We start from the raw sequence: 26,144 nt of genomic DNA, 5'->3' as shown, positions 1-26,144 counted from the left end.
CCAGTGTGCTGCAGCAGCTGCCCCCCTACAGGTGTGAGATCTCACCTCAGACACAATGTTGACACACACCTAAACAAACCCCAGGCCAGTGAGGTCACACCACCACCCCCACCCCTCTGCATGATGCCACCCCCTCAGGGGAGGTCCCAGCACACGTGTGTGTCCAGTAACATCATTTATGTGAGGTCACTACACAGACAGACAGGGCACCAATATACTGAGTCACTTCTCAAATCTGCCACCAAGCCATAGCGTGACATTGTGGTATGTGACAACATACCACAGCTTGGTCACCAAGGGAAAGAGTCCATACAAACACACCACACAGGACAGTAGTGACCATGGATCAAGTCCACCGACATCTAACAGCAAACAGTGAGTAGCAGTGCAGTGACAGTAGCATGGCAACATAACTAACTGCACCATATAAAAGGTGAAACATGAGACAAATAACACCAAGTAGCCTACTTCAGGAATGTTTTAATTTAACTAGGCAAGTCAGTTAAGAACAAATTCTTATTTACAATGACAGCCTAACTCTAACCCGGACGACGCTGGGCCAATTGTGCGCCGCCCTACGGTACTCACAATCCCGGCCGGTCGTGATACAGCCTGGAATCGAACCAGGGTCTGTGATGATGCCTCTAGCACTGAGATGCAGTGCCCTAGACCGCTGCGCCACTCAGGAGCCCAAAACATATGGACATGTAAGGACAAGGTTAGCATTTACAGCAACCCTCCACACACTGAAAGAAGTCAATGAGTCACCATCAATTTACCGTCTTCCATGGCAGAGCTTAGACTGTCCTGGAATTTAGGAATTTCCAGGACTGACAGTAAATGTAGGACAGAAAATGGAAACTGAAATGTTCAGGTGGGGGTATTCCCAAGTCTACTGGTAGAGAACTGAGGAACTAAATGATTAACCATACTGTCAATCTAATCGTATTCAGCACATGCTCCATATACAACTGGTGTAGACTTTACTGTGAAATGACTGCTGATGAGCTCTTCCCAACAATGCAGAGTTTAAAATAAGAAGATTGACAAATGAGTAACACAGGAGGAATAAACTCCACTTAGCAACAGCAGAACATGAAGTACCTGGTGTCATCCAGGAGGACTGACAGTAATAAAGAATCTGCTGTCATCCAGGAGGACTGACAGTAATAATGAATCTGCTGTCATCCAGGAGGACTGACAGTAATAAACCATGATGCATCTGGTGTCACCCAGGAGGACTGACAGTATTAAACCATGATGCATCTGTTGTTACCCAGGGGGACTGACAGTAATAAAGAATCTGGTGTTACCCAGGAGGACTGACAGTAATAAACCATGATGCATCTGGTGTTACCCAGGAGGACTGACAGTAATAAACCATGATGCATCTGGTGTTACCCAGGAGGACTGACAGTAATAAACCATGATGCATCTGGTGTTACCCAGGAGGACTGGCAGTAATAAACCATGATGCATCTGGTGTTACCCAGGAGGACTGACAGTAATAAACCATGATGCATCTGGTGTTACCCAGGAGGACTGACAGTAATAAACCATGATGCATCTGGTGTTACCCAGGAGGACTGACAGTAAGTACAGGACTTTATAGGAAATAGAAAGTGCAACAGTCAGGTGGGAGACTATGGACCTTCCCAGGTTGACTTGGTGAGCAAACAGACTGGAATGAACATGTTCAGTGGTCTGATGAGTCAAGTACAAACACATGCATGCAGACACGGCCCTGTGTTTCCACAGCAAACAACCTTTGGACTCTAGCTTCTGGAGCCCAAGTACAGATGAAACACACTGCCAGTCACTAATGGACAAAAAGCTGATGCTTCATTACACACACGGGACGTACAAGCGGCACTAAACAAACCTCTAAACATTTACCTTTCAGACCACTACTGTTCAAGAATGACTCGACGCTGCCATGTGGGGAATCCTAAGTGGCTTATTTCATCTTCTTGATACCATGGCTTGTTTTGTGGTGTTTTGACTGATTTCATGTCAATCTAGCTAAACAACAACTTTAACAATATATATGAGAGACAAGTGCTCATTGTGCAAATGTATTTGTTTTCAATAAACACTGGAGCTGAAATATAGTTAACATGTTGTCAACAATCTAATCCAACCCGTCTGTTTTGGCCCATAGTTGTGCAGGCGTCGATTCTCTATAGGAATCTAAATCTGGGGTTGTTTTCATCGTGTTCCCTCCTCTCCCACACCTTCTTAAGCAGACAGACACTGGTCTTTGTTCCACAAATAATCATTCTGAATTGTCTACCAAGCGGCGCTCTAAAGGTGAGACATGACCCCAAATGAACCCTCGTGGAGAGCTATTAGTCTGCCTGAGCATTAGGAACGATGGCCATGTTCACGATTGACAGGGAGTTTCTGAAGAGGGAACGGTGTTGCAGTGATTTGAGCCCACAGGCAAGGAAAATCAACACACGACATGTTGTCCACTTTCAGTATGTGTGTGTGAGACTCAGATAATGATGCATGGACGTGGTGGAAGGAAACAGCACCTGGCTCTGTGTGGGTGTCCAGTAAGCAGATGGTTGTGTTTGGGGAGACCATCCAAGATTCCCCACACACACACACCAAAATCTGGCTCTTCAATAATGGAAATGGTCATTTAACGTTAATCCCGATGAAGGGGGTGAAACAAACTTATACAGTCTCTTATGACAGAAATGACTCTATGGGAGATGGAGGAGGGATGGAGGAGAGAGGAGGGATGGAGGAGAGAGGAGGGATGGAGGAGAGAGGAGGGATGGAGGAGAGAGGAGGGATGGAGGAGAGAGGAGGGATGGAGGAGAGAGGAGGGATGGAGGAGAGGGGGAGAGAAAGAACACATACAATGTTGAGTCTCAACAAGGCAGGTCCAGTGACTACAGAAGGGGGGGGCTGTTCCGTTCTAGGGACAGAGGGTTACGGACAACGTGACAGTGCACGCACACACACACACACACACACACACTTGGGTTTGAGCAGGAAACATGAATCAATAGCATCAGTGTATACTGTGTCCATGTTCTGCATGAAAGACAAACAAACAGGCCCATTACTCATGGTCAGTCTCAGACACACACACACAGAGAGAGTCCCAGAGAGAGGAGGGGAAAATGCTCCCTCTGTTTTTGGCCCTCTCCTTTTGACCTTGAGGGGGCAGGGGCTCTTCCTGTTCTGGGTCTGAACCACTACAGCATGTGGTGACTGACTCTGCTTTCTCTACATGGGGTTCAAAGCCTATAAGCTGAACTGCATTCAGCATTAGATGGGATATGGGAATGAGATGGGACAGTGCTCTTACATGTCACCTACTTGTTGGAATGGCTATACAAGTTGCCAATGTATGTCCATTGACAACGGCATGCAGGCTTCAATTGCAACCTTTATTATACCTAAATGCGTGTGTTCAGTTGACAGACGCAATGGTGGAAGTGATGCCTAGAACATTGGGAAATCCAGATCAGTCCAAACCAGGCACAGAGACCAGGTAACACATTAGCCTACAGCCAACACGGCTGAATACACACATGTTGCCTGGAGAATAGTTTATCCTGAAGTCTGCTTGTAGGATGAGATGCTGTAGGTCGGTATTTTATTAGGATCCCCATTAGGTAGGCTATGGAGTAAAAGCCTTGTCGTTTCACAAATCTGTTGAGCACAACTCCCAAACAGTGAAATGCAAATTGTTGGCCTGTTTTGAAGAACTCCCAAACACCGAGGTCAATGTTTGAAAATCATGCAGTGGTTTTCATAGCATCCCACTGCAACACACATAGCAAACGCATCTAACGTTACTAAGCTACTTTCACCTACAAAACCGTGCAACAGTAGCCTACTGTGTCATTGCCACGCAACATTGTAGCCGCGTGACTGGTTAACGAGGAACTCTGAGATTTGTTCCATTGATTAGGACCGGAACTCACACGCTAAATGTATTATAAAATTAACACTATAGCCTTCTATACTCTTTTCTTGACTCGCTCCCCAGTTGTAATCCCAATGTCATAGAACCAGACCAACAATCTGTGTCGATTCCTTCACATCATTCTTAACCAAACTCAGCCGCTGAGAAGTTCAAATACACAGCCATGACCGGTCGCTTACCTCAGGAATTGGTAGTTGAACACGAACTCGTTGTCCTAATCGGTTCGTCTCCTCTCTTTTGACAACCAAACCCCAAACGAAGTCCTATTGTCTACGTTGTCACCGTCCGTAAAAAGTTCAGATCTTCCCCGGGAGAGAAAACATTGTGAGATGCCGAAGGGAGCGAGCGAGCAACGACGCTCTAAATCCCGGGAAATATGACACGGTTTGGAAGTTTGGTACTTTCCCTACGACAAGAGATTTTTCTTCACGCCCAAAAAACGTAAACACAGAATGAATTCAGAGGTGTTTCAGATTCAAAGACGAACACACCTTTGGTTTAAGTCCGCCCTGATGAATTGGCAAGAAACTGCACGTTGAACTGTAACGCCCGCGGTACAGCAGCCAAGAAAAAGAGGGATGGAGTATCTTCTCTCACTCCTCCCCCTCTCTCTCTCCCAAGAAAATACACAGAGCCTGTACGGATCAGTTTACACACAAGACGGGGAGAGAGTCTGCAAACTATCGTTGAAGCCGGAGAAAAACAACTGAGCCCTACACCCTCTTCTTTTCAGTGGCAGCGCCCAATAAAAAGAGGGATGGAGTATTTTCTCTCTCTCCTCCCCCACAATACAATAGACCGAGCCTGTACGGATCAATTTACTCACAAAACGGGGAGAGACTCTGCAAACTGTCGTCAAAGTCTGAAAAAAAAAAATTTTAGCCCTCCATTCTCTTCTTTTCACCGGAGAGAAGAAATAACCACTGGAAGCCCCGCGAGCAGCTTTGTTCAAAGTTCGAAATGAAAGCGCAGCTGACTGTAGAATGCTGAACTATTCCAGAATAAACTGGAGAATTGTAGGCTAGCGCTAGGCTACATTGTAATCTGTTCTAGTTTTATGTCAAATGAGATTATTATACTATATGAAAATCCAACCTGGATGTAGGACCGACTGTCCCCATTTCTATCAGCTACATTTCTGAAAATGGTTTTCAGAGGCCACGGTGGGGTCAAACCCTACTTGACCGTGCAGTCGCCTATAATGCACGGGTCGTGGAGACAATAGTTCCATTGTTTCCTATGTTTGGTTAGGGGGCAGTGTGGAGGTATTAGGTAAATAACATGCCTCGCAGGAATGTTACAGTAGGCCTAATGTAATGTAATGCTTTATCAATTATAAGTGATGCAGGCTAATACACGATGCATATACATGCTTCAACACGCCCATAACATCTGTCACGTTGTAATAGATCATTGTTTGTGTGTGTTTTCTACTCATTCATTCATTTGTATTCAGTTCTCAACTGGGCCACACAGTTGCTGTGAAAATATCAAAGAAGTCATTGAAGTCAGCCAGTGTTTGGAGGGAAACAGATTAAGCCTGGCTATGCTAGACTAGGTCCAGTAAAAACCACCAGGCTGGACCAGGGCTGCTGGACACACTTAGGACAACATTGGGTCTGCGTCCCAAATGGCACCATGTTCCCTTTATAGTGCACTACTTTTCTCCAGTGCTCATAGGACCTGGTCAAAAGTAGTGCACTATAAAGGGAATAGGTTTGATTTGGGATGCACACAGGGTCTGAAAGGTCAACAATAAAGCCACCTGCTCCTTTTCAATGCCTGATGTCAGCCATTGGCTTTTGACCCCACTGTGACCTTTCTACATGCCAGGCTTTAATATCACTTGTGCATGTGTAATCCTCCATGTTGTTGTTTCTAGTCTATTGAGGTGTGTGTCAGCTCTTATTCATGTTCAGTGACCTTACTACACACAACCAAACCTAGCCTGTTCTCTCATTCCACTCAAGTGCCTCTTAGAGCCACCATAAGCCTGGCCAGCGACATTAATGCTTTTTACTGCCAGGTATTATGGTGGTGACTGACTGAATGTGACTGGTGACTGACTGAATGGTGATGCTTCTGTATAAGGTTGCTCCTCTTACTCAACCACACCTTGACAACCGCAACCCTTTCCGTTCACACACAGCAGCGCTGGGGCTGTGGTGTGTGTATGAGTGTGTGTATGTGTACTGGGTGTCAGCGGTGAATGATTTATGAGTATGCAAATGAGGCTGTCAGAGGACAGTGTGGAGTCTGCCCTGAAGGCCTATAGGGGACAGAAACACACACATACATATTCACACACACACACACACACACATACTGACATATCAAAGCAGAGAGTGACAGAGAGGGAAAGAATGACTGAATGAAAAAAACGGAGAGAGAGAGCGACAGAATGAGACACAGACAGAGGGAGAGAGAGAGCGACAGAATGAGACACAGGCAGAGGGAGAGAGAGAGAGCGACAGAATGAGACACAGGCAGAGGGAGAGAGAGAGCAACAGAATGAGACACAGACAGAGGGAGAGAGAGAGAGACAGAATGAGGCACAGGCAGAGGGAGAGAGAAAGAGCGACAGAATGAGACACAGGCAGAGGGAGAGAGAGAGAGCAACAGAATGAGACACAGACAGAGGGAGAGAGAAAGAGCAACAGAATGAGACACAGGCAGAGGGAGAAAAAGAGCAACAGAATGAAACACAGGCAGAGGGAGAGAGAGTAATGACAGCCCGACAGAAAATTAAATGAAATTGTGACTGACCATGGAACACTCCACTCCGCTATTTACAGTTATCTGTTGTGGTTCTCAGTAATGAACCAATTGTCTGCTCTCAATGGAACTGTCACAGAGTTGTTTACCAGAGCCATGACAAAGAACCGAGGGTGCCGCAGCAAAAACCATTAAGACAAAGAGGAATTGATGAGGGGAAGGAGGGAGAATGCTGAGGCTCGCACTGTCACAAATCTCAACATTAGTTTTTACTTGTTTTTCTGCAGTTTAACAAATAATGAATATTGATCATGTAATCATGGTGAATGGGCTATTTTCTTTGCAATCATGTGGAACTGCAAATTGAGTAATTATTCATAGAAAATTACTGTGACAATGACTTCTTCTCATCACAAAAGAGGTGTACTAGACAGGTAGTATAGGTGAACAGGCCTCCATTCACTAATGTTACAATGACAGGGCCCTCTACTGGTTGGAAATGGTGGTGCATCAAAACAACAACAGTCAAACGCTGGCTGAACAGTCGGAAAGACAAGCAAAATATTGTTGTTTTTTGCCAATCTAGACACTTATTCTCAAAATTGTGTTTACAGTAATCTGGCTTCCAACCACTTTGTCTTCTTCACCCTCATAGATCTTGGAATGTGGAGCCCAGGCATGTTCATGAGAGACTGCTGGTGGAATAGGGAGAGGGGGGGCCTGTCGGTGGAATAGGGAGAGGGGGAGGACTGTCGGTGGAATAGGGAGAGGGGAGGACTGTTGGTGGAATAGGGAGAGGGGAGGACTGTCGGTGGAATAGGGAGAGGGGGAGGACTGTCGGTGGAATAGGGAGAGGGGAGGACTGTCGGTGGAATAGGGAGAGGGGGAGGACTGTCGGTGGAATAGGGAGAGTGGAGGACTGTGGGTGGAATAGGGAGAGGGGAGGACTGTCGATGGAATAGGGAGAAGGGAGGACTGTCGGTGGAATAGGGAGAGGGGAGGACTGTCGATGGAATAGGGAGAGGGGAGGACTGTCGGTGGAATAGGGAGAGGGGGAGGACTGTCGGTGGAATAGGGAGAAGGGGAGGACTGTCGGTGGAATAGGGAGAGGGGGAGGACTGTCGGTGGAATAGGGAGAGGGGGAGGACTGTCGATGGAATAGGGAGAGGGGAGGACTGTCGATAGAGAGGGGAGGACTGTCGGTGGAATAGGGAGAGGGGAGGACTGTCGGTGGAATAGGGAGAGGGGAGGACTGTCGGTGGAATAGGGAGAGGGGAGGACTGTTGGTGGAATAGGGAGAGAACAGGACTGTCGGTGGAATAGGGAGAGGGGGAGGACTGTTGATGGAATAGGGAGAGGGGAGGACTGTCAATGGAAGAGGGAGAGAGGAGGACTGTCGATGGAATAGGGAGAGGGGGAGGACTGTCGATAGAGAGGGGAGGACTGTCGGTGGAATAGGGAGAGGGGGGGACTGTCGATGGAATAGGGAGAGGGGGAGGACTGTTGATGGAATAAGGAGAGGGGGAGGACTGTCGGTGGAATAGGGAGAGGGGGAGGACTGTCGGTGGAATAGGGAGAGGGGGAGGACTGTCGATGGAATAGGGAGAGGGGAGGACTGTCGATAGAGAGGGGAGGACTGTCGGTGGAATAGGGAGAGGGGAGGACTGTCGGTGGAATAGGGAGAGGGGAGGACTGTCGATGGAATAGGGAGAGGGGGAGGACTGTCGATGGAATAGGGAGAGGTGGAATAAGTGGAGTGGAGATATTGAAAGTGAAAATGGGAGAAAAAATAGAGTTTATTTTATACCCAAAGAGAGAGAGAGTCAGTCTGTGATGGGCCTCAGCTCAGTGGTTCTTGTCACTGTGATTTATTACAGTCAAATATCACAATACTGAGATTACGGAAAGAAAGTGTACACACACACTGTACAGACACAGACAAACACACACACACACATACACACACGCATACACACACTGTACAGACACAGACAAACACACACACACACCCATACACACACTGTACAGACACAGACAAACACACACACACACATACACACACACACACACACACTGTACAGACACAAACGAGAAACCGATCAAGAAGCAGGGAGAAACCAGAAACAGGGTTCTCAATCACTGAGGCTGAAACTTCAGCCAATCGTCAAATTGACCCTTAAACTGGCGACTTCCCAGTAAATAACATTGTCTTTAAAGAGCTCCATTCCACACTTATTTCCACTGCCTCACCCAGCAACAGAGATAGAGATTGTGACGGGTTCCCAAATGAAGACAAAGCATTTGTTCATTCTCAGAACTCTGGAGTTTAATCAGCGTGTCGGTACGGAACAGTCAATCAGGATCCGTCAACCCTTAAGAGCATTCCCATCAGTCACTGCTTCTCTCTGAGGACAAGATATTCACACCACAGGGATATGACAGCTTTGAGGGGGTGTGTGTTTGTGTGTGTCAGATTCTGGAACCATCCCATTAGGTGTGTGATAATTCTGTTTAGGTAAACTAATTGTGAGGCGTTTCTTTGACCCACAACGCACCGCTTCAGTCACGCCACCTCATTTTCACTAAGCCACTGCATCTGTTTGTTGTAATGATTAAAGCTGAACACATTTTCTTAATCTCTTGAAATCATAATGTCCCTTAGAATCACTCCATTACTTCATTTTCTGGCTGGTTGGCATCCAATAAGAGGCTTTGCCGAGCAGAACAATCCAATAAAAAGTTATGAATGTTTAATCAGCGTTTATGCCGCCTTTCACATAACCTTCATGTGCCAAAAAAAGAACTAATTTTTCATCAAGACTAGCAATATTACTAACTTTCAGAATGACAAATGGGCTTCATCAAATACTTTCCATTGCATTAAAGTTCCCATTTGATATACAGTGCCAAAGATATCACATGTAATAACTTCAGATTTAACGCCCATTGCCTAGTATTGACGTACTGCTGAACTAAGAAAAGTTCAACTTTGTGTACTGTATGTGTGTGTGTTTGTGTGTGTGTAGGCTACTGTACATGTGTGTGTTTGTGTGTGTGTAGGCTACTGTACGTGTGTGTGTTTGTGTGTGTGTAGGCTACTGTACGTGTGTGTGTTTGTGTGTGTGTAGGCTACTGTGTGTGTGTTTGTGTGTGTGTAGGCTATTGTGTGTGTGTGTGTTTGTGTGTGTGTAGACTACTGTGTGTGTGTGTGTGTTTGTGTGTGTGTAGGCTACTGTGTGTGTGTGTGTGTGTGTGTGTGTGTGTGTGTGTGTGTGTGTGTGTGTGTGTGTGTGTGTGTGTGTGTGTGTGTGTGTGTGTGTGTGTGTGTGTGTGTGTGTTACTGTGCGTGTGTTGTGTGTGCGAGCGTGCGTGCATGTGTGTGTCCATAAGATGACTCAGTCTGTTTGCTCACCAAGCCAAACGGGGAAGGTCCCTAGTCCACCAAGCCAAACGGGGAAGGTCCCTAGTCCACCAAGCCAAACGGGGAAGGTCCCTAGTCCACCAAGCCAACCGGGGAAGGTCCCTAGTCCACCAAGCCAAACGGGGAAGGTCCCTAGTCCACCAAGCCAAACGGGGAAGGTCCCTAGTCCACCAAGCCAACCGGGGAAGGTCCCTAGTCCACCAAGCCAAACGGGGAAGGTCCCTAGTCCACCAAGCCAACCGGGGAAAGTCCCTAGTCCACCAAGCCAACCGGGGAAGGTCCCTAGTCCACCAAGCCAACCGGGGAAGGTCCCTAGTCCACCAAGCCAACCGGGGAAGGTCCCTAGTCCACCAAGCCAACCGGGGAAGGTCCCTAGTCCACCAAGCCAACCGGGGAAGGTCCCTAGTCCACCAAGCCAACCGGGGAAGGTCCCTAGTCCACCAAGCCAACCGGGGAAGGTCCCTAGTCCACCAAGCCAACCGGGGAAGGTCCCTAGTCCACCAAGCCAACCGGGGAAGGTCCCTAGTCCACCAAGCCAAACGGGGAAGGTCCCTAGTCCACCAAGCCAACCGGGGAAGGTCCCTAGTCCACCAAGCCAACCGGGGAAGGTCCCTAGTCCACCAAGCCAAACGGGGAAGGTCCCTAGTCCACCAAGCCAAACGGGGAAGGTCCCTAGTCCACCAAGCCAACCGGGGAAGGTCCCTAGTCCACCAAGCCAACCGGGGAAAGTCCCTAGTCCACCAAGCCAAACGGGGAAGGTCCCTAGTCCACCAAGCCAAACGGGGAAGGTCCCTAGTCCACCAAGCCAACCGGGGAAGGTCCCTAGTCCACCAAGCCAACCGGGGAAGGTCCCTAGTCCACCAAGCCAACCGGGGAAGGTCCCTAGTCCACCAAGCCAACCGGGGAAGGTCCCTAGTCCACCAAGCCAACCGGGGAAGGTCCCTAGTCCACTAAGCCAAACGGGGAAAGTCCCTAGTCCACCAAGCCAACCGGGGAAGGTCCCTAGTCCACCAAGCCAACCGGGGAAGGTCCCTAGTCCACCAAGCCAACCGGGGAAGGTCCCTAGTCCACCAAGCCAAACGGGGAAGGTCCCTAGTCCACTAAGCCAACCGGGGAAGGTCCCTAGTCCACCAAGCCAACCGGGGAAGGTCCCTAGTCCACTAAGCCAAACGGGGAACGTGTGTGTTTTCCCTCTTCCTGAGGGAAGCCCCAACTGGCTTCCCTCAGGATATTACTGAACAGGGTTCCCCAACTGGCTTCCCTCAGGATATTAATGCTATGGCTTGGTAGTTTGGCACTGACTCCATGTTCTTTTCCATTTGTGTGTGTGTTTGTGTGTGAGTGTGTGTGTCACTGTTAGAGTTGACCAGTAGGAGTTGAGTTGACCAGTAGGTGGCAGTAAAAGCTTGTTTTAAAAGTTCTCACTCTAAATTAAAGGGACAATCAGTGTGTGGTTGCAGTAACTGTATGACTTGTGATTGTTTTTACAGTCCAGTATGTAACTCTCTTCATAGTGCAGTAAACCACACTTGACAACAGCAGCCCTCTTCCTGAGGACAGAGCTAGCCTGGATGCCATAGACATCACAGCAGGTTGGTGGCACCTTAATTGGGGAGAACGGGCTCGTGGTAATGACTGGAGTGGAATCAGTGGAATGGCATCATTATTATAAGCCATCCTCCCCTCAGTAGGCTACTGTGGTAGACATGTCCTCATCAGGAGGGCCATGGTCCACTGTCTCAGCTGTCCTCCCCTCAGCAGGCTGCTGTGGTAGACATGTCCTCATCAGGAGGGCCATGGTCCACTGTCCCAGCCGTCTTCCCCTCAGCAGGCTGCTGTGGTGGACATGTCCTCATCAGGAGGGCCATGGTCCACTGTCTCAGCCGTCCTCCCCTCAGCAGGCTACTGTGGTAGACATGTCCTCATCAGGAGGGCCATGGTCCACTGTCTCAGCCGTCCTCCCCTCAGCAGGCTACTGTGGTAGACATGTCCTCATCAGGAGGGCCATGGTCCACTGTCTCAGCCGTCCTCCCCTCAGCAGGCTACTGTGGTGGACATGTCCTCATCAGGGGGGCCATTGTCCACTGTCTCAGCCATCCTCCCCTCAGCAGGCTGCTGTGGTAGACATGTCCTCATCAGCAGGGCCATGGTCCACTGTCCCAGCCGTCCTCCCCTCAGCAGGCTGCTGTGGTAGACATGTCCTCATCAGGAGGGCCATGGTCCACTGTCCCAGCCGTCCTCCCCTCAGCAGGCTGCTGTGGTAGACATGTCCTCATCAGGAGGGCCATGGTCCACTGCCCCAGCCGTCCTCCCCACAGCAGGCTGCTGTGGTCGACATGTCCTCATCAGGAGGGCCATGGTCCATTGTCCCAACCGTCCTCCCCTCAGCAGGCTACTGTTGTCGACATGTCCTCATCAGGAGGGCCAGTTCCACATATGCCAGCTATAGCACATTGCATACAATTTGTTTCAAACGCCTTGCTCATCGGTGTCATCTAATATACACACATCCACACCTCCACATAGACTACACAGGCATGCCTGCACTAACTGGGAAACATCTTTAACCTCCAGGTGACCTTCTATTCTCTATAATAAATAGGAATCCACAGAAATACTATAGTAGTAGTAGTGGGTAGTGTTAAATAGAGCTGTGTTTGGATAACATCGGGTTAATGTGGCGTCTGTGTGTTTATGCAAGGACATCTGTGTGTTTATGTAAGGACATCTGTGAGATGATTTCTGAATGTCACTGCTGAAGTTACCACAGGGGGAGAGATGTGTGTGTGACTCCAGTCATATCATTGAAAGGTAAACAGACTCTCTCTGTTCCTCTGGGTCTGCTGTTGGAGCTGGACTGGGAGATAATCTACTGGCCACACTGGAGGAGGGAGGAAGGGAGGAAGTGAGGAAGGAAGGGAGGAAGGAAGGAAGGAAGGGGGGAGGGGAGGGAGGGATAAAGATATAGAGAGAGAAACAGAGGGAGAGAGAGAGGGCTCTCAGAGAGATAGAAAATGGAGAGAAGGGATAAGGATCTGGTGAAAAAAACATGAAAAATAAAGATAGAAAGAGAGATACCAGCTCTCTCCAAATCATGATAGCATGCATCCATGTTATAACAGACAGGATTATGTGGGGTGTACATTTGTTGTACGGTACGGGGGAGTGGAACACTGGAAGTAGAATGGTCCTGGGGTCTCACTTCCTGCTCTGGAGCACCACAGACGCCCCTACGGCCCCCAGCTCAACTTTCTCACGGTGGGAGCCAGAGAACACCAGAGAAGAACACCACCACAGGCCCTCCTCTATCCCAGAGATCCCCCTCTGCCCCTATGCCATGCAGCATCGCCATGGAAACCTGTAATGCACATCACTGTTTTCTGATTTCACACAGATATGGGCGAGACAAAGGTGAACTCAGGTGAACTAGAGTTTGATATGTGATCGTTCTAGATGTGTGTGTAGGTGGTACCTGCCATAACTTACCCGTAGCAGATGATTCATATCATGTCCTTCATACCACAACACTATCAGACAACAATGTTTATGCATCATCGCATTACTTATGGATGATTTGTTTGTCTTTGGAGTGAGAGAGAGAAAAAGAGAGAGAGAGCGGGAGAGATGGAGAGAAAGAGAGAGAGAAAGACAGAGAAATAGAGAGCGAGACAAAGAGAGAGTGAGAGAGAGAGAGAGCGAGAGAGAATCTGGGGCTCTGTTCCAGGGTCAGTTTATAAATCTGCATGTAATCTATGGGTCGACATGCACTGCATACGCCTTCCCCTAGATGTCAGCAAGCAGTGAGAATTGGAATGGAGTTGCTAGGTATATCTGAGGCAGTATAAAGGCTCTTTGAACGGGTGGTGCACTCTTTTCAATGTTCGTCATGGCGCAAAGCAGACCTCAGGATGGCATTCTGAAAAGCTCTCGTTATAGCCTTTAGATATATCCGGCTGTGATTTTATTCGATTAAGGTGTTAAAAACATCACAATGTAGTTATTTTAAACCGAGTTATATCAGTTTATATCAGTATATTGCGATTTTCTGAATTTTATTTGTTCTGCGTTATGGTGAGTTGGACACGTCTTTGCCACATGGCTAATGTTTGCTGCTAATTCCTAAGTTGAAGACGACAATCTACAACCGAGCAACGGTGATTCTGGACAAAGGACAACTTGCACAAGATTCTGATGGAAGCTCATCAAATAGTAAGAACTATTTATGATGTTAATTCGTTGTTCTGTTGAAAAATGTGAAACTATTATTCCGCCATTAATTTCGGTGCGGTCTCGCTTTAACGCACCCTGTATGTCGTAGTAACGTTAATTTTAAAAATCTAACACAGCGGTTGCATTAAGAACTAATGTATCTTTCATTTGCTGTCCAACCTGTATTTTTTAGTCAAGTTTTGATTAGTTATTGATTAGATTAGGTGCCTCTCCCAAGATTTCTCCCGACATTTTGTTTGTTGTTTGGCTACTATTCATATTGTATAACCACGATTTGTGCCACTAAATGATGCACATTTTTTCGAACAAACCATATATGTATTGTGTAATTTGATGTTATAGGACTGTCATCTGAAGAAGTTTGAGAAGGTTAGTGAAAATTAATATATTTTGCTGGTTTATTCGTTATCGCTACTGTTGGCTTGAATCAATGCTGTTGTGTGGTTGGCTATTGTAGTAAGCTAATATAATGCTATATTGTGTTTTCGCTGTAAAACACTTAAAAAATCTGAAATATTGGCTGGATTCACAAGATCTTTGTCTTTCATTTGCTGTACACTGTGTATTTTTCATAAATGTTTTATGATGAGTATTTAGGTAATTCACATTGCTCTCTGTAGTTATTCTAGTTGCTTTGGTGAGAGTTGTGATGGTGGCTGCAATGTAAAACTATGATTTATACCTGAAATATGCACATTTTTCGAACAATACATATGCTATACAATAAATATGTTATCAGACTGTCATCTGATGAAGTTGTTTCTTGGTTAGTGACTATTTATGTCTTTATTTGGTCGAATTTGTGATAGCTACCTGTGCAGTAAAAAAAATGGTGGGGAAAAAAAGTTGGCTCTTTTGCTATCGTGGTTAGCTAATAGAAATACATATTGTGTCTTCCCTGTAAAACATTTTAAAAATCAGAAATGATGGCTGGATTCACAAGATGTGTATCTTTCATCTGGTGTCTTGGACTTGTGATTTCATGATATTTAGATGCTAGTATTTACTTGTGGCGCTATGCTAGGCTATGCTAGTCAGCTTTTTTACTGATGAGGGTGCTCCCGGATCCGGGATTGTGACCAAGTAGAAGTTAACTCTTTGTCTGGGGTTTAAAGAGGGATGCTACATCTAATCTGTCTGGGGGTTAAAGATTCCCTAAGATTCCCTAATACCCGACATTTCCCCGCTGTGAGCTTCATAGAAGTGAAAGTATGGCTTGGCCTCTGGCTGATGATATGTTCTCTGGGAGAGGGTGGGGCTTTACAGGAGTGCTGATTGGTCTGAGCTGTCTTGTTGTGTCTTGTTGTGGGAGCAATATTCCTTAATACACCAAGACCCATCCGAGGAGGCTAAAGATGGTAATCTGACTTATAGTGTAGACAATGAGAATTTAATATTACCAAAGCATTTCAAACGGTCACTGAAACTGAGTAGTATGCTAAGCATGAGAGTAGAGTTAGGGGAGGATATCTCAGTTGAGTTCTATGTAGACCAACTGGGGTCCTTCACTCCTTGGCAGTCCAGAACTATGGGCCTTTTGGGAAGGTATTTGTGTAGATCTCCATGTAATGCGTGGAATCAGGTCATAGCACACACTGAGAGGGGTGGCTACGTAAACTCACATACCCAATACGGGAACAGATGGAGTATGGTAAAGGTGAGGGTTTTTGAATGCCATCCGGAGCAGGGGAAGTATTATATAAAGGTACGACTTAACATCAAGAATGTAAACACTGAGGATCTTGGGTTGTGGTATATTGGCTTTGACCAGGTTTTGACCAATACTATGGTGCAATTCGAGGTAGCAGAGGTAAGAGTCGGTGTGGATGCCAGGGCAAGTCAGAATCCAATCAGTCTCCCTAACAAAACTAATATTCCTTATATAGTCAATCAGGGACAAGGGCAGGTACGAATAGTCCAGACAAAAGACCTTAAGGAAGTGATTGAGTTGGAGACTGGGTTTGGGGATTCTAATCTATGGTTAGAATGGATTCAATATACGGCCAGATCAGTAGCTAAAGAAGAATGTTATGCCTGTGCCACAGCTTAACCTAAGTTGACTACCATACCTTTTCCACTCAATGTAATTAATTCACCTAGGGTAATGGCCTGTATGGTACAGCTGTTTATGAAAGCAGGAATGCCAGATTATGACAGTTGTACTGATCTGCACTATTTGTATCCACATGAACCCCTTAAATCTAGGCTCCCTCCCTTCACAGTGACTGAAGGAAACTATTACTGTTTGGCCCGATACAACAGGAATGGGAAAGATGTAGGGGAAGTGAATACTTGCAACAGCACGGAGAATATTACAGCAGATGAGACCATGAGAGATCTGGCAGGCTGGTTGTGCTCTGGGGATTTCAGTAAGATAAGGAGGCCAAGGGCTGACATCTGGTGGTTGTGGGGGGGAATGACGTTATGGACGAGTTCAAAGCTAGAAATCAGATACTAGCAGGATTGGGATCAAGCATCTTCTGGTGATAACAGCTGCAACTAGGTGGATGGGATGTCAGAATAGAATAGCCTTGGATATGTTACTGATTGTAAAGGGTTGGGGAGGTGTATGAGGTTTTCATCCCCGATAACACAACTCTAGACGGATCAGTGACCAAGGCCCTGGCAGAGAACTCTGCGGTAGATAATGCTCTTACAAATTGATTTGACAGTATGTTTGGGACATGGAAAATTGTCATAATCACTGTGTTGTGTGCCACTTTCACCTGTATGAGTGTTTTGGTTCTGTGTGAATGCTGTTTTATTCGTGCGTGAAAGGTCTCATTTCTAAGATTCTGGAGAAATCGATGACACAACAGATGGTGAAATACAGACTGGTCCCAAGTTCTGACCAGTGGAATGATGAATACATGTTCCCAGACAGAGGATGGATCCGGCTCCTTCACATACGCAGAGCCTATGTGGTATGAAACCATTTTTAAATGTTTAGGTCTCTTCTTGTTTTTATGTTTAGACTGTTTGTTTTAATGAAGATTATAACGAAAATTCTGACAAAAAGAGTTATGATTCTGATGTAGGCCTGGAACAGTCAATGTAAATACATATGTTTTTTTTGTGTGGTTGATTTTGAGTATAATGGATAAATCAAATGTTAAATACATATATTGTTTTGGTATATTCTTGTATAAAATTAATGTTTACATATAGTGTTTGATATAATGACCCTTATTTAGTCATTAAGGGTGGATTGTTAGGATATTTTATAAAGGTTTAATATAAATGATTAAATAATTCTACCCAGAAACTTAACCATTAGGATTATTTGTTAGGTAGCATGTAGGGGGGTAGAAAGGAATGTCTGTGTGTGTGCCTAAAGAAAACTAAATGGATCATTAACCTATGTTTGAACCGACTAAGCTATAACTCTGTGGAGATAAGGGAAGACAGCTTAAGCCCCTACAGGTTTTCCGTATCTGGGGGGGGGGGGGGGGGGGGGGGGGACTGGAACTGTCAGCTAAGTGGTAATAAACTGTGGTAAAAGGCTTCAGGAGATAATCCAGATTAGTGTGTATGTATGTGCGTTACAAATAGAAGGGATAAAAAGAACGGTTTTGTATATGCACGTCAGAGATCTCTCAAGAATAAACGCTATTGATTAATTTGGACACGGGTCTATGTCTATTTTATGCAAATAAGGATCTTACAAATTCTTAGAAACAGACAGAGTGTTTGCTTTGTATAATTAAATTGTTTAATGAACATATAGGAAACAAATTTCCTCATCAGGGTTAAAGAGGGATACTACATGTAATCTGTCTGGGGGTTAAAGAGGGATACTACATGTAATCTGTCTGGGGTTAAGGAGAGGGATACTACATCTAATCTGTCTGGGGTTAAAGAGAGATACTACATCTAATCTGTCTGGGGGTTAAAGAGGGATACCATCGAATCTGTCTGGGGGTTAAAGAGAGAAACTACATTTAATCTGTCAGGGGGTTAAAGAAAGATACTACATCTAATCTGTCTGGGGGTTAAAGACGGTTACTACATCTAATCTGTCTGGGGGTTAAAGAGGGATACTACATCTAATCTGTCTGGGGTTAAAGAGAGATACTACATTTAATCTGTCTGGGGGTTAAAGAGGGATACCATCTAATCTGTCTGGGGTTAAAGAGAGATACTACATTTAATCTGTCTGGGGGTTAAAGAGGGATACCATCGAATCTGTCTGGGGGTTAAAGAGAGAAACTACATTTAATCTGTCTGGGGGTTAAAGAGAGAAACTACATTTAATCTGTCAGGGGGTTAAAGAAAGATACTACATCTAATCTGTCTGGGGTTAAAGAGGGATACTACATCTAATCTGTCTGGGGGTTAAAGAGGGCTACTACATCTAATTTTAGCAGTTGGCTCTTGGAGGATGACTCTTGGGGTTGTGAGATAAGACAATATTAAATTAGTTTCAGGTATCTGTTATTTTTTCTCAGCACAGTTTCTCTGTCTGTCTGGCTACATTACAAATCAAAGCTGCATTGCATCCCTGTAACGGAATTCCTCCTCCTCTTCATCCGAAAAGGATGAGTAGTGATTCGACCAAAATGCAGCGGGTTGTGAATACATAATGATTTATTAAAGCAAACGACGAAACACGAAAACAAACACTTGGAAGGATTACAAAATAACAAAAGAACGTAGACTGACCTGAACGTAAGAACTTACATGTAACACGAAGAACGCACGAACAGGGAAAACAGACAACACAAAAACCGAACAAACAAACATACCGAAACAGTCCTGTGTGGCGCAACATACACAGACACAGAAGACAACCACCCACAACAAACAGTGTGAAAACACCTACCTTAATATGACTCTCAATCAGAGGAAATGAAAACCACCTGCCTCTAATTGAGAGCCATATCAGGTCACCCTTTAAACCAACATAAAAACAGAAAACATAGACTGCCCACCCAAACTCACGTCCTGACCAACTAACACATACAAAAACTAACAGAAAACAGGTCAGGAACGTGACAATCCCTTCCTCTTTGTTTGTGTAATTCAACACTCAGTCAAATGTAATGTCTGTGTGCGTGCGTCTGTGTGTGTGTTCTTCATGCAGCATCGTGTCCACACCATCCTGGAAGCTGACCTGGTGATCGTGATGAAGCGAGGGAACATCTTGGAGATCGACAAACCAGAGACCCTTCTGGAGAACGAAGACGGCATGTTCGCTTCCTTCGTCAGGGCTGACATGTAGGCTCACACACTGTCAGCAAGCACACCATCAGTCATTAACACATAGGAACATTCCACATTACCAGTGTGTGTGTAATGTTATAGTAGTGTATGTGGTGTATGTGTGAACTACCTATACCTGAACATACCTGTGAGTTCCACCTTCCAGCGGTCTCCCACGCTCTCCTGCAGATTCTCCAACTTGATTTTTACTTTCTCATACTCTCTCTCTGCCCGCTTGCGCTTCCTCCTGTCATCAACATGTAGGAACAGTCCATTAGACTACTAACACACAGGGACAGTCCATTAGACTACTAACACACAGGAACAGTCCATTAGACTACAGACACACAGGAACAGTCCATTAGACTACTAACACACAGGAACAGTCCATTAGACTACTAACACACAGGAACAGTCCATTAGAGTGGGGTGGCAGGGTACCCTAGTGGTTAGAGCGTTGGACTAGTAACCGAAGGCTGCAAGTTCAAATCCCCGAGTTGACAAGGTACAAATCTGTCATTCTACCACTGAACAAGGCAGTTAACCCACTGTTCCTAGGCCATCATTGAAAATAAGAATTTGTTATTAACTGACTTGCCTAGTTAAATAAAGGTAAAATAAATAAATAAAATAAAAAGACTACTAACACACAGGAACAGTCCATTAGACTACTAACACACAGGAACAGTCCATTAGACTACTAACACACAGGAACAGTCCATTAGACTACTAACACATAGGAACAGTCCATTAGACTACTAACACATAGGAACAGTCCATTAGACTACTAACACATAGGAACAGTCCATTAGACTACTAACACATAAGAACAGTCCATTAGACTACTAACACACAGGAACTGTCCATTAGACTACAGACATTAACACATAGGAACAGTCCATTAGACTACTAACACACAGGAACAGTCCATTAGACTACTAACACATAGGAACAGTCCATTAGACTACTAACACATAAGAACAGTCCATTAGACTACTAACACACAGGAACAGTCCATTAGACTACTAACACATAGGAACAGTCCATTAGACTACTAACCCACAGGAACAGTCCATTAGACTACAGACATTAACACATAGGAACAGTCCATTAGACTACTAACACACAGGAACAGTCCATTAGACTACTAACACACAGGAACTGTCCATTAGACTACTAACACACAGGAACTGTCCATTAGACTACTAACACATAGGAACAGTCCATTAGACTACTAACACATAGGAACAGTCCATTAGACTACTAACACATAGGAACAGTCCATTAGACTACTAACACACAGGAACAGTCCATTAGACTACTAACCCACAGGAACAGTCCATTAGACTACTAACCCACAGGAACAGTCCATTAGACTACTAACCCACAGGAACAGTCCATTAGACTACTAACCCACAGGAACAGTCCATTAGACTACTAACCCACAGGAACAGTCCATTAGACTACTAACACACATGAACAGTCCATTAGACTACTAACACACAGGAACAGTCCATTAGACTACTAACACACAGGAACAGTCCATTAGACTACTAACACACAGGAACAGTCCATTAGACTACTAACACATAGGAACAGTCCATTAGACTACTAACACACAGGAACAGTCCATTAGACTACTAACACACAGGAACTGTCCATTAGACTACAGACATTAACCCATAGGAACAGTCCATTAGACTACTAACACACAGGAACAGTCCATTAGACTACAGACATTAACCCATAGGAACAGTCCATTAGACTACTAACACACAGGAACAGTCCATTAGACTACTAACACACAGGAACAGTCCATTAGACTACAGACATTAACCCATAGGAACAGTCCATTAGACTACTAACACATAGGAACTGTCCATTAGACTACAGACATTAACCCATAGGAACAGTCCATTAGACTACTAACACATAGGAACAGTCCATTAGACTACTAACACACAGGAACAGTCCATTAGACTACTAACACACATGAACAGTCCATTAGACTACTAACACACAGGAACAGTCCATTAGACTACTAACACACAGGAACAGTCCATTAGACTACTAACACACAGGAACAGTCCATTAGACTACTAACACACAGGAACAGTCCATTAGACTACTAACACATAGGAACAGTCCATTAGACTACTAACACACAGGAACAGTCCATTAGACTACTAACACACAGGAACTGTCCATTAGACTACAGACATTAACCCATAGGAACAGTCCATTAGACTACTAACCCATAGGAACAGTCCATTAGACTACAGACATTAACACATAGGAACAGTCCATTAGACTACTAACACACAGGAGCAGTCCATTAGACTACTAACACACAGGAACTGTCCATTAGACTACAGACATTAACCCATAGGAACAGTCCATTAGACTACTAACCCATAGGAACAGTCCATTAGACTACTAACACATAGGAACAGTCCATTAGACTATTAACACATAGGAACAGTCCATTAGACTACTAACACACAGGAACAGTCCATTAGACTACTAACACACAGGAACAGTCCATTAGACTACTAACACATAGGAACAGTCCATTAGACTACTAACACATAGGAACAGTCCATTAGACTACTAACACATAGGAACAGTCCATTAGACTACTAACACACAGGAACTGTCCATTAGACTACAGACATTAACCCATAGGAACAGTCCATTAGACTACTAACCCATAGGAACAGTCCATTAGACTACTAACACATAGGAACAGTCCATTAGACTACTAACACATAGGAACAGTCCATTAGACTACTAACACACAGGAACAGTCCATTAGACTACTAACACACAGGAACAGTCCATTAGACTACTAACACACAGGAACAGTCCATTAGACTACTAACACACAGGGACAGTCCATTAGACTACTAACACACAGGAACAGTTCATTAGACTACAGACACACAGGAACAGTCCATTAGACTACTAACACACAGGAACAGTCCATTAGACTACTAACACACAGGAACAGTCCATTAGAGTGGGGTGGCAGGGTACCCTAGTGGTTAGAGCGTTGGACTAGTAACCGAAGGCTGCAAGTTCAAATCCCCGAGTTGACAAGGTACAAATCTGTCATTCTACCACTGAACAAGGCAGTTAACCCACTGTTCCTAGGCCATCATTGAAAATAAGAATTTGTTATTAACTGACTTGCCTAGTTAAATAAAGGTAAAATAAATAAATAAAATAAAAAGACTACTAACACACAGGAACAGTCCATTAGACTACTAACACACAGGAACAGTCCATTAGACTACTAACACACAGGAACAGTCCATTAGACTACTAACACATAGGAACAGTCCATTAGACTACTAACACATAGGAACAGTCCATTAGACTACTAACACATAGGAACAGTCCATTAGACTACTAACACATAAGAACAGTCCATTAGACTACTAACACACAGGAACTGTCCATTAGACTACAGACATTAACACATAGGAACAGTCCATTAGACTACTAACACACAGGAACAGTCCATTAGACTACTAACACATAGGAACAGTCCATTAGACTACTAACACATAAGAACAGTCCATTAGACTACTAACACACAGGAACAGTCCATTAGACTACTAACACATAGGAACAGTCCATTAGACTACTAACCCACAGGAACAGTCCATTAGACTACAGACATTAACACATAGGAACAGTCCATTAGACTACTAACACACAGGAACAGTCCATTAGACTACTAACACACAGGAACTGTCCATTAGACTACTAACACACAGGAACTGTCCATTAGACTACTAACACATAGGAACAGTCCATTAGACTACTAACACATAGGAACAGTCCATTAGACTACTAACACATAGGAACAGTCCATTAGACTACTAACACACAGGAACAGTCCATTAGACTACTAACCCACAGGAACAGTCCATTAGACTACTAACCCACAGGAACAGTCCATTAGACTACTAACCCACAGGAACAGTCCATTAGACTACTAACCCACAGGAACAGTCCATTAGACTACTAACCCACAGGAACAGTCCATTAGACTACTAACACACATGAACAGTCCATTAGACTACTAACACACAGGAACAGTCCATTAGACTACTAACACACAGGAACAGTCCATTAGACTACTAACACACAGGAACAGTCCATTAGACTACTAACACATAGGAACAGTCCATTAGACTACTAACACACAGGAACAGTCCATTAGACTACTAACACACAGGAACTGTCCATTAGACTACAGACATTAACCCATAGGAACAGTCCATTAGACTACTAACACACAGGAACAGTCCATTAGACTACAGACATTAACCCATAGGAACAGTCCATTAGACTACTAACACACAGGAACAGTCCATTAGACTACTAACACACAGGAACAGTCCATTAGACTACAGACATTAACCCATAGGAACAGTCCATTAGACTACTAACACATAGGAACTGTCCATTAGACTACAGACATTAACCCATAGGAACAGTCCATTAGACTACTAACACATAGGAACAGTCCATTAGACTACTAACACACAGGAACAGTCCATTAGACTACTAACACATAGGAACAGTCCATTAGACTACTAACACACAGGAACAGTCCATTAGACTACTAACACACAGGAACTGTCCATTAGACTACAGACATTAACCCATAGGAACAGTCCATTAGACTACTAACCCATAGGAACAGTCCATTAGACTACAGACATTAACACATAGGAACAGTCCATTAGACTACTAACACACAGGAGCAGTCCATTAGACTACTAACACACAGGAACTGTCCATTAGACTACAGACATTAACCCATAGGAACAGTCCATTAGACTACTAACCCATAGGAACAGTCCATTAGACTACTAACACATAGGAACAGTCCATTAGACTATTAACACATAGGAACAGTCCATTAGACTACTAACACACAGGAACAGTCCATTAGACTACTAACACACAGGAACAGTCCATTCCATTAGACTACTAACACATAGGAACAGTCCATTAGACTACTAACACACAGGAACAGTCCATTAGACTACTAACACACAGGAACTGTCCATTAGACTACAGACATTAACCCATAGGAACAGTCCATTAGACTACTAACCCATAGGAACAGTCCATTAGACTACAGACATTAACCCATAGGAACAGTCCATTAGACTACTAACCCATAGGAACAGTCCATTAGACTACTAACACACAGGAACAGTCCATTAGACTACTAACACATAGGAACAGTCCATTAGACTACTAACACACAGGAACAGTCCATTAGACTACTAACACACAGGAACAGTCCATTAGACTACTAACACACAGGAACAGTCCATTAGACTACTAACACACAGGAACAGTCCATTAGACTACTAACACACAGGAACAGTCCATTAGACTACTAACACACAGGAACAGTCCATTAGACTACTAACACACAGGAGCAGTCCATTAGACTACTAACACACAGGAGCAGTCCATTAGACTACTAACACACAGGAGCAGTCCATTAGACTACTAACACACAGGAGCAGTCCATTAGACTACTAACACACAGGAGCAGTCCATTAGACTACTAACACACAGGAGCAGTCCAGTAGACTACTAACACACAGGAACAGTCCATTAGACTACTAACACACAGGAACAGTCCATTAGACTACTAACACACAGGAACAGTCCATTAGACTACTAACACACAGGAACAGTCCATTAGACTACTAACACACAGGAACAGTCCATTAGACTACTAACACACAGGAACAGTCCATTAGACTACTAACACACAGGAACAGTCCATTAGACTACTAACACACAGGAACAGTCCATTAGACTACTAACACATAGGAACAGTCCATTAGACTACTAACACACAGGAACAGTCCATTAGACTACTAACACACAGGAACAGTCCATTAGACTACTAACACACAGGAACAGTCCATTAGACTACTAACACACAGGGACAGTCCATTAGACTACTAACACACAGGGACAGTCCATTAGACTACTAACACACAGGAGCAGTCCATTAGACTACTAACACATAGGAACAGGAGTGACATTTGTCACAGAGCAGGCCAGAAGGCTAAACTGGAAAACCTAACCTCTATCAAAATAAAAAGATGGCGGAGCTGCAAAAGTTCTTCTGTGCAAGGGTGTTTACATAGTGATTCCGGAACAAAAACAACAGTACTGCCATCAAACATATACCGTATGTGCCAGCTAAAAACAATGCTGCCCCATCCACAGCTCAATCCAAAATTCCTCTCCATGAACTGAAAGAGAGGCTCCTTTTGTAGGGGTAGCCCCTCCCCTCAGAACAATTAACATTAATTAATTAAGCAATTAACTATTCAACCCTACATTTTCCATTCAAATAAACATACTAAAGTATATACATTGCAACACGTTTTTTATGAAACAATATCCCAATATAACATTTACAAAATTACATCACTCCTGACATAGTGTCTTTCAATATGTACATTTACATTAACGAGCCATTCGGGTCAGGCACTACAAAGTCAGCCCAATTCCCTTAGCTTGGGTCCTTACCCAGCATACCTGGAAAATACAGAGATGGAGAGAGAAAGGAACAGA

The 26,144-nt window shown here is 44.6% G+C and overlaps 2 protein-coding genes and 1 long non-coding RNA gene across 3 annotated transcripts in view; 1 reads left to right on the top strand and 2 right to left on the bottom strand.

Annotated features, from left to right (window-relative positions):
• Window positions 1–4,677, bottom strand: part of LOC129843743 (plexin-B2-like) — a 236,792-nt gene extending 232,115 nt beyond the window's left edge. Inside the window, exon 1 of the mRNA XM_055912322.1 lies at window positions 4,129–4,677. The gene's annotated coding sequence lies outside the window, so the exon portion shown is untranslated. The remainder of the gene's footprint in view (window positions 1–4,128) is intronic.
• Window positions 4,678–10,054: 5,377 nt separating this feature from the next.
• LOC129843744 (basic salivary proline-rich protein 2-like) lies at window positions 10,055–11,323 on the top strand. The gene has a single exon (XM_055912323.1). The coding sequence runs from the start codon at window positions 10,055–10,057 to the stop codon at window positions 11,321–11,323; it is 1,269 nt and encodes a 422-aa protein (XP_055768298.1).
• Window positions 11,324–18,884: 7,561 nt separating this feature from the next.
• On the bottom strand, window positions 18,885–20,938 carry LOC129843741 (uncharacterized). The gene is made up of 2 exons (XR_008757875.1): window positions 19,664–20,938; window positions 18,885–19,545 (listed from the first exon to the last, which is right to left on the bottom strand). It is a non-coding gene; the product is annotated as an uncharacterized LOC129843741 (long non-coding RNA).
• Between the last annotated feature and the right edge of the window lie 5,206 nt (window positions 20,939–26,144).

Source organism: Salvelinus fontinalis, unplaced genomic scaffold (assembly GCF_029448725.1).
Source record: "Salvelinus fontinalis isolate EN_2023a unplaced genomic scaffold, ASM2944872v1 scaffold_0157, whole genome shotgun sequence".
In the NCBI taxonomy this organism is placed as follows: domain Eukaryota; kingdom Metazoa; phylum Chordata; class Actinopteri; order Salmoniformes; family Salmonidae; genus Salvelinus; species Salvelinus fontinalis.
This window is presented reverse-complemented; position numbering and strand designations above follow the sequence as displayed.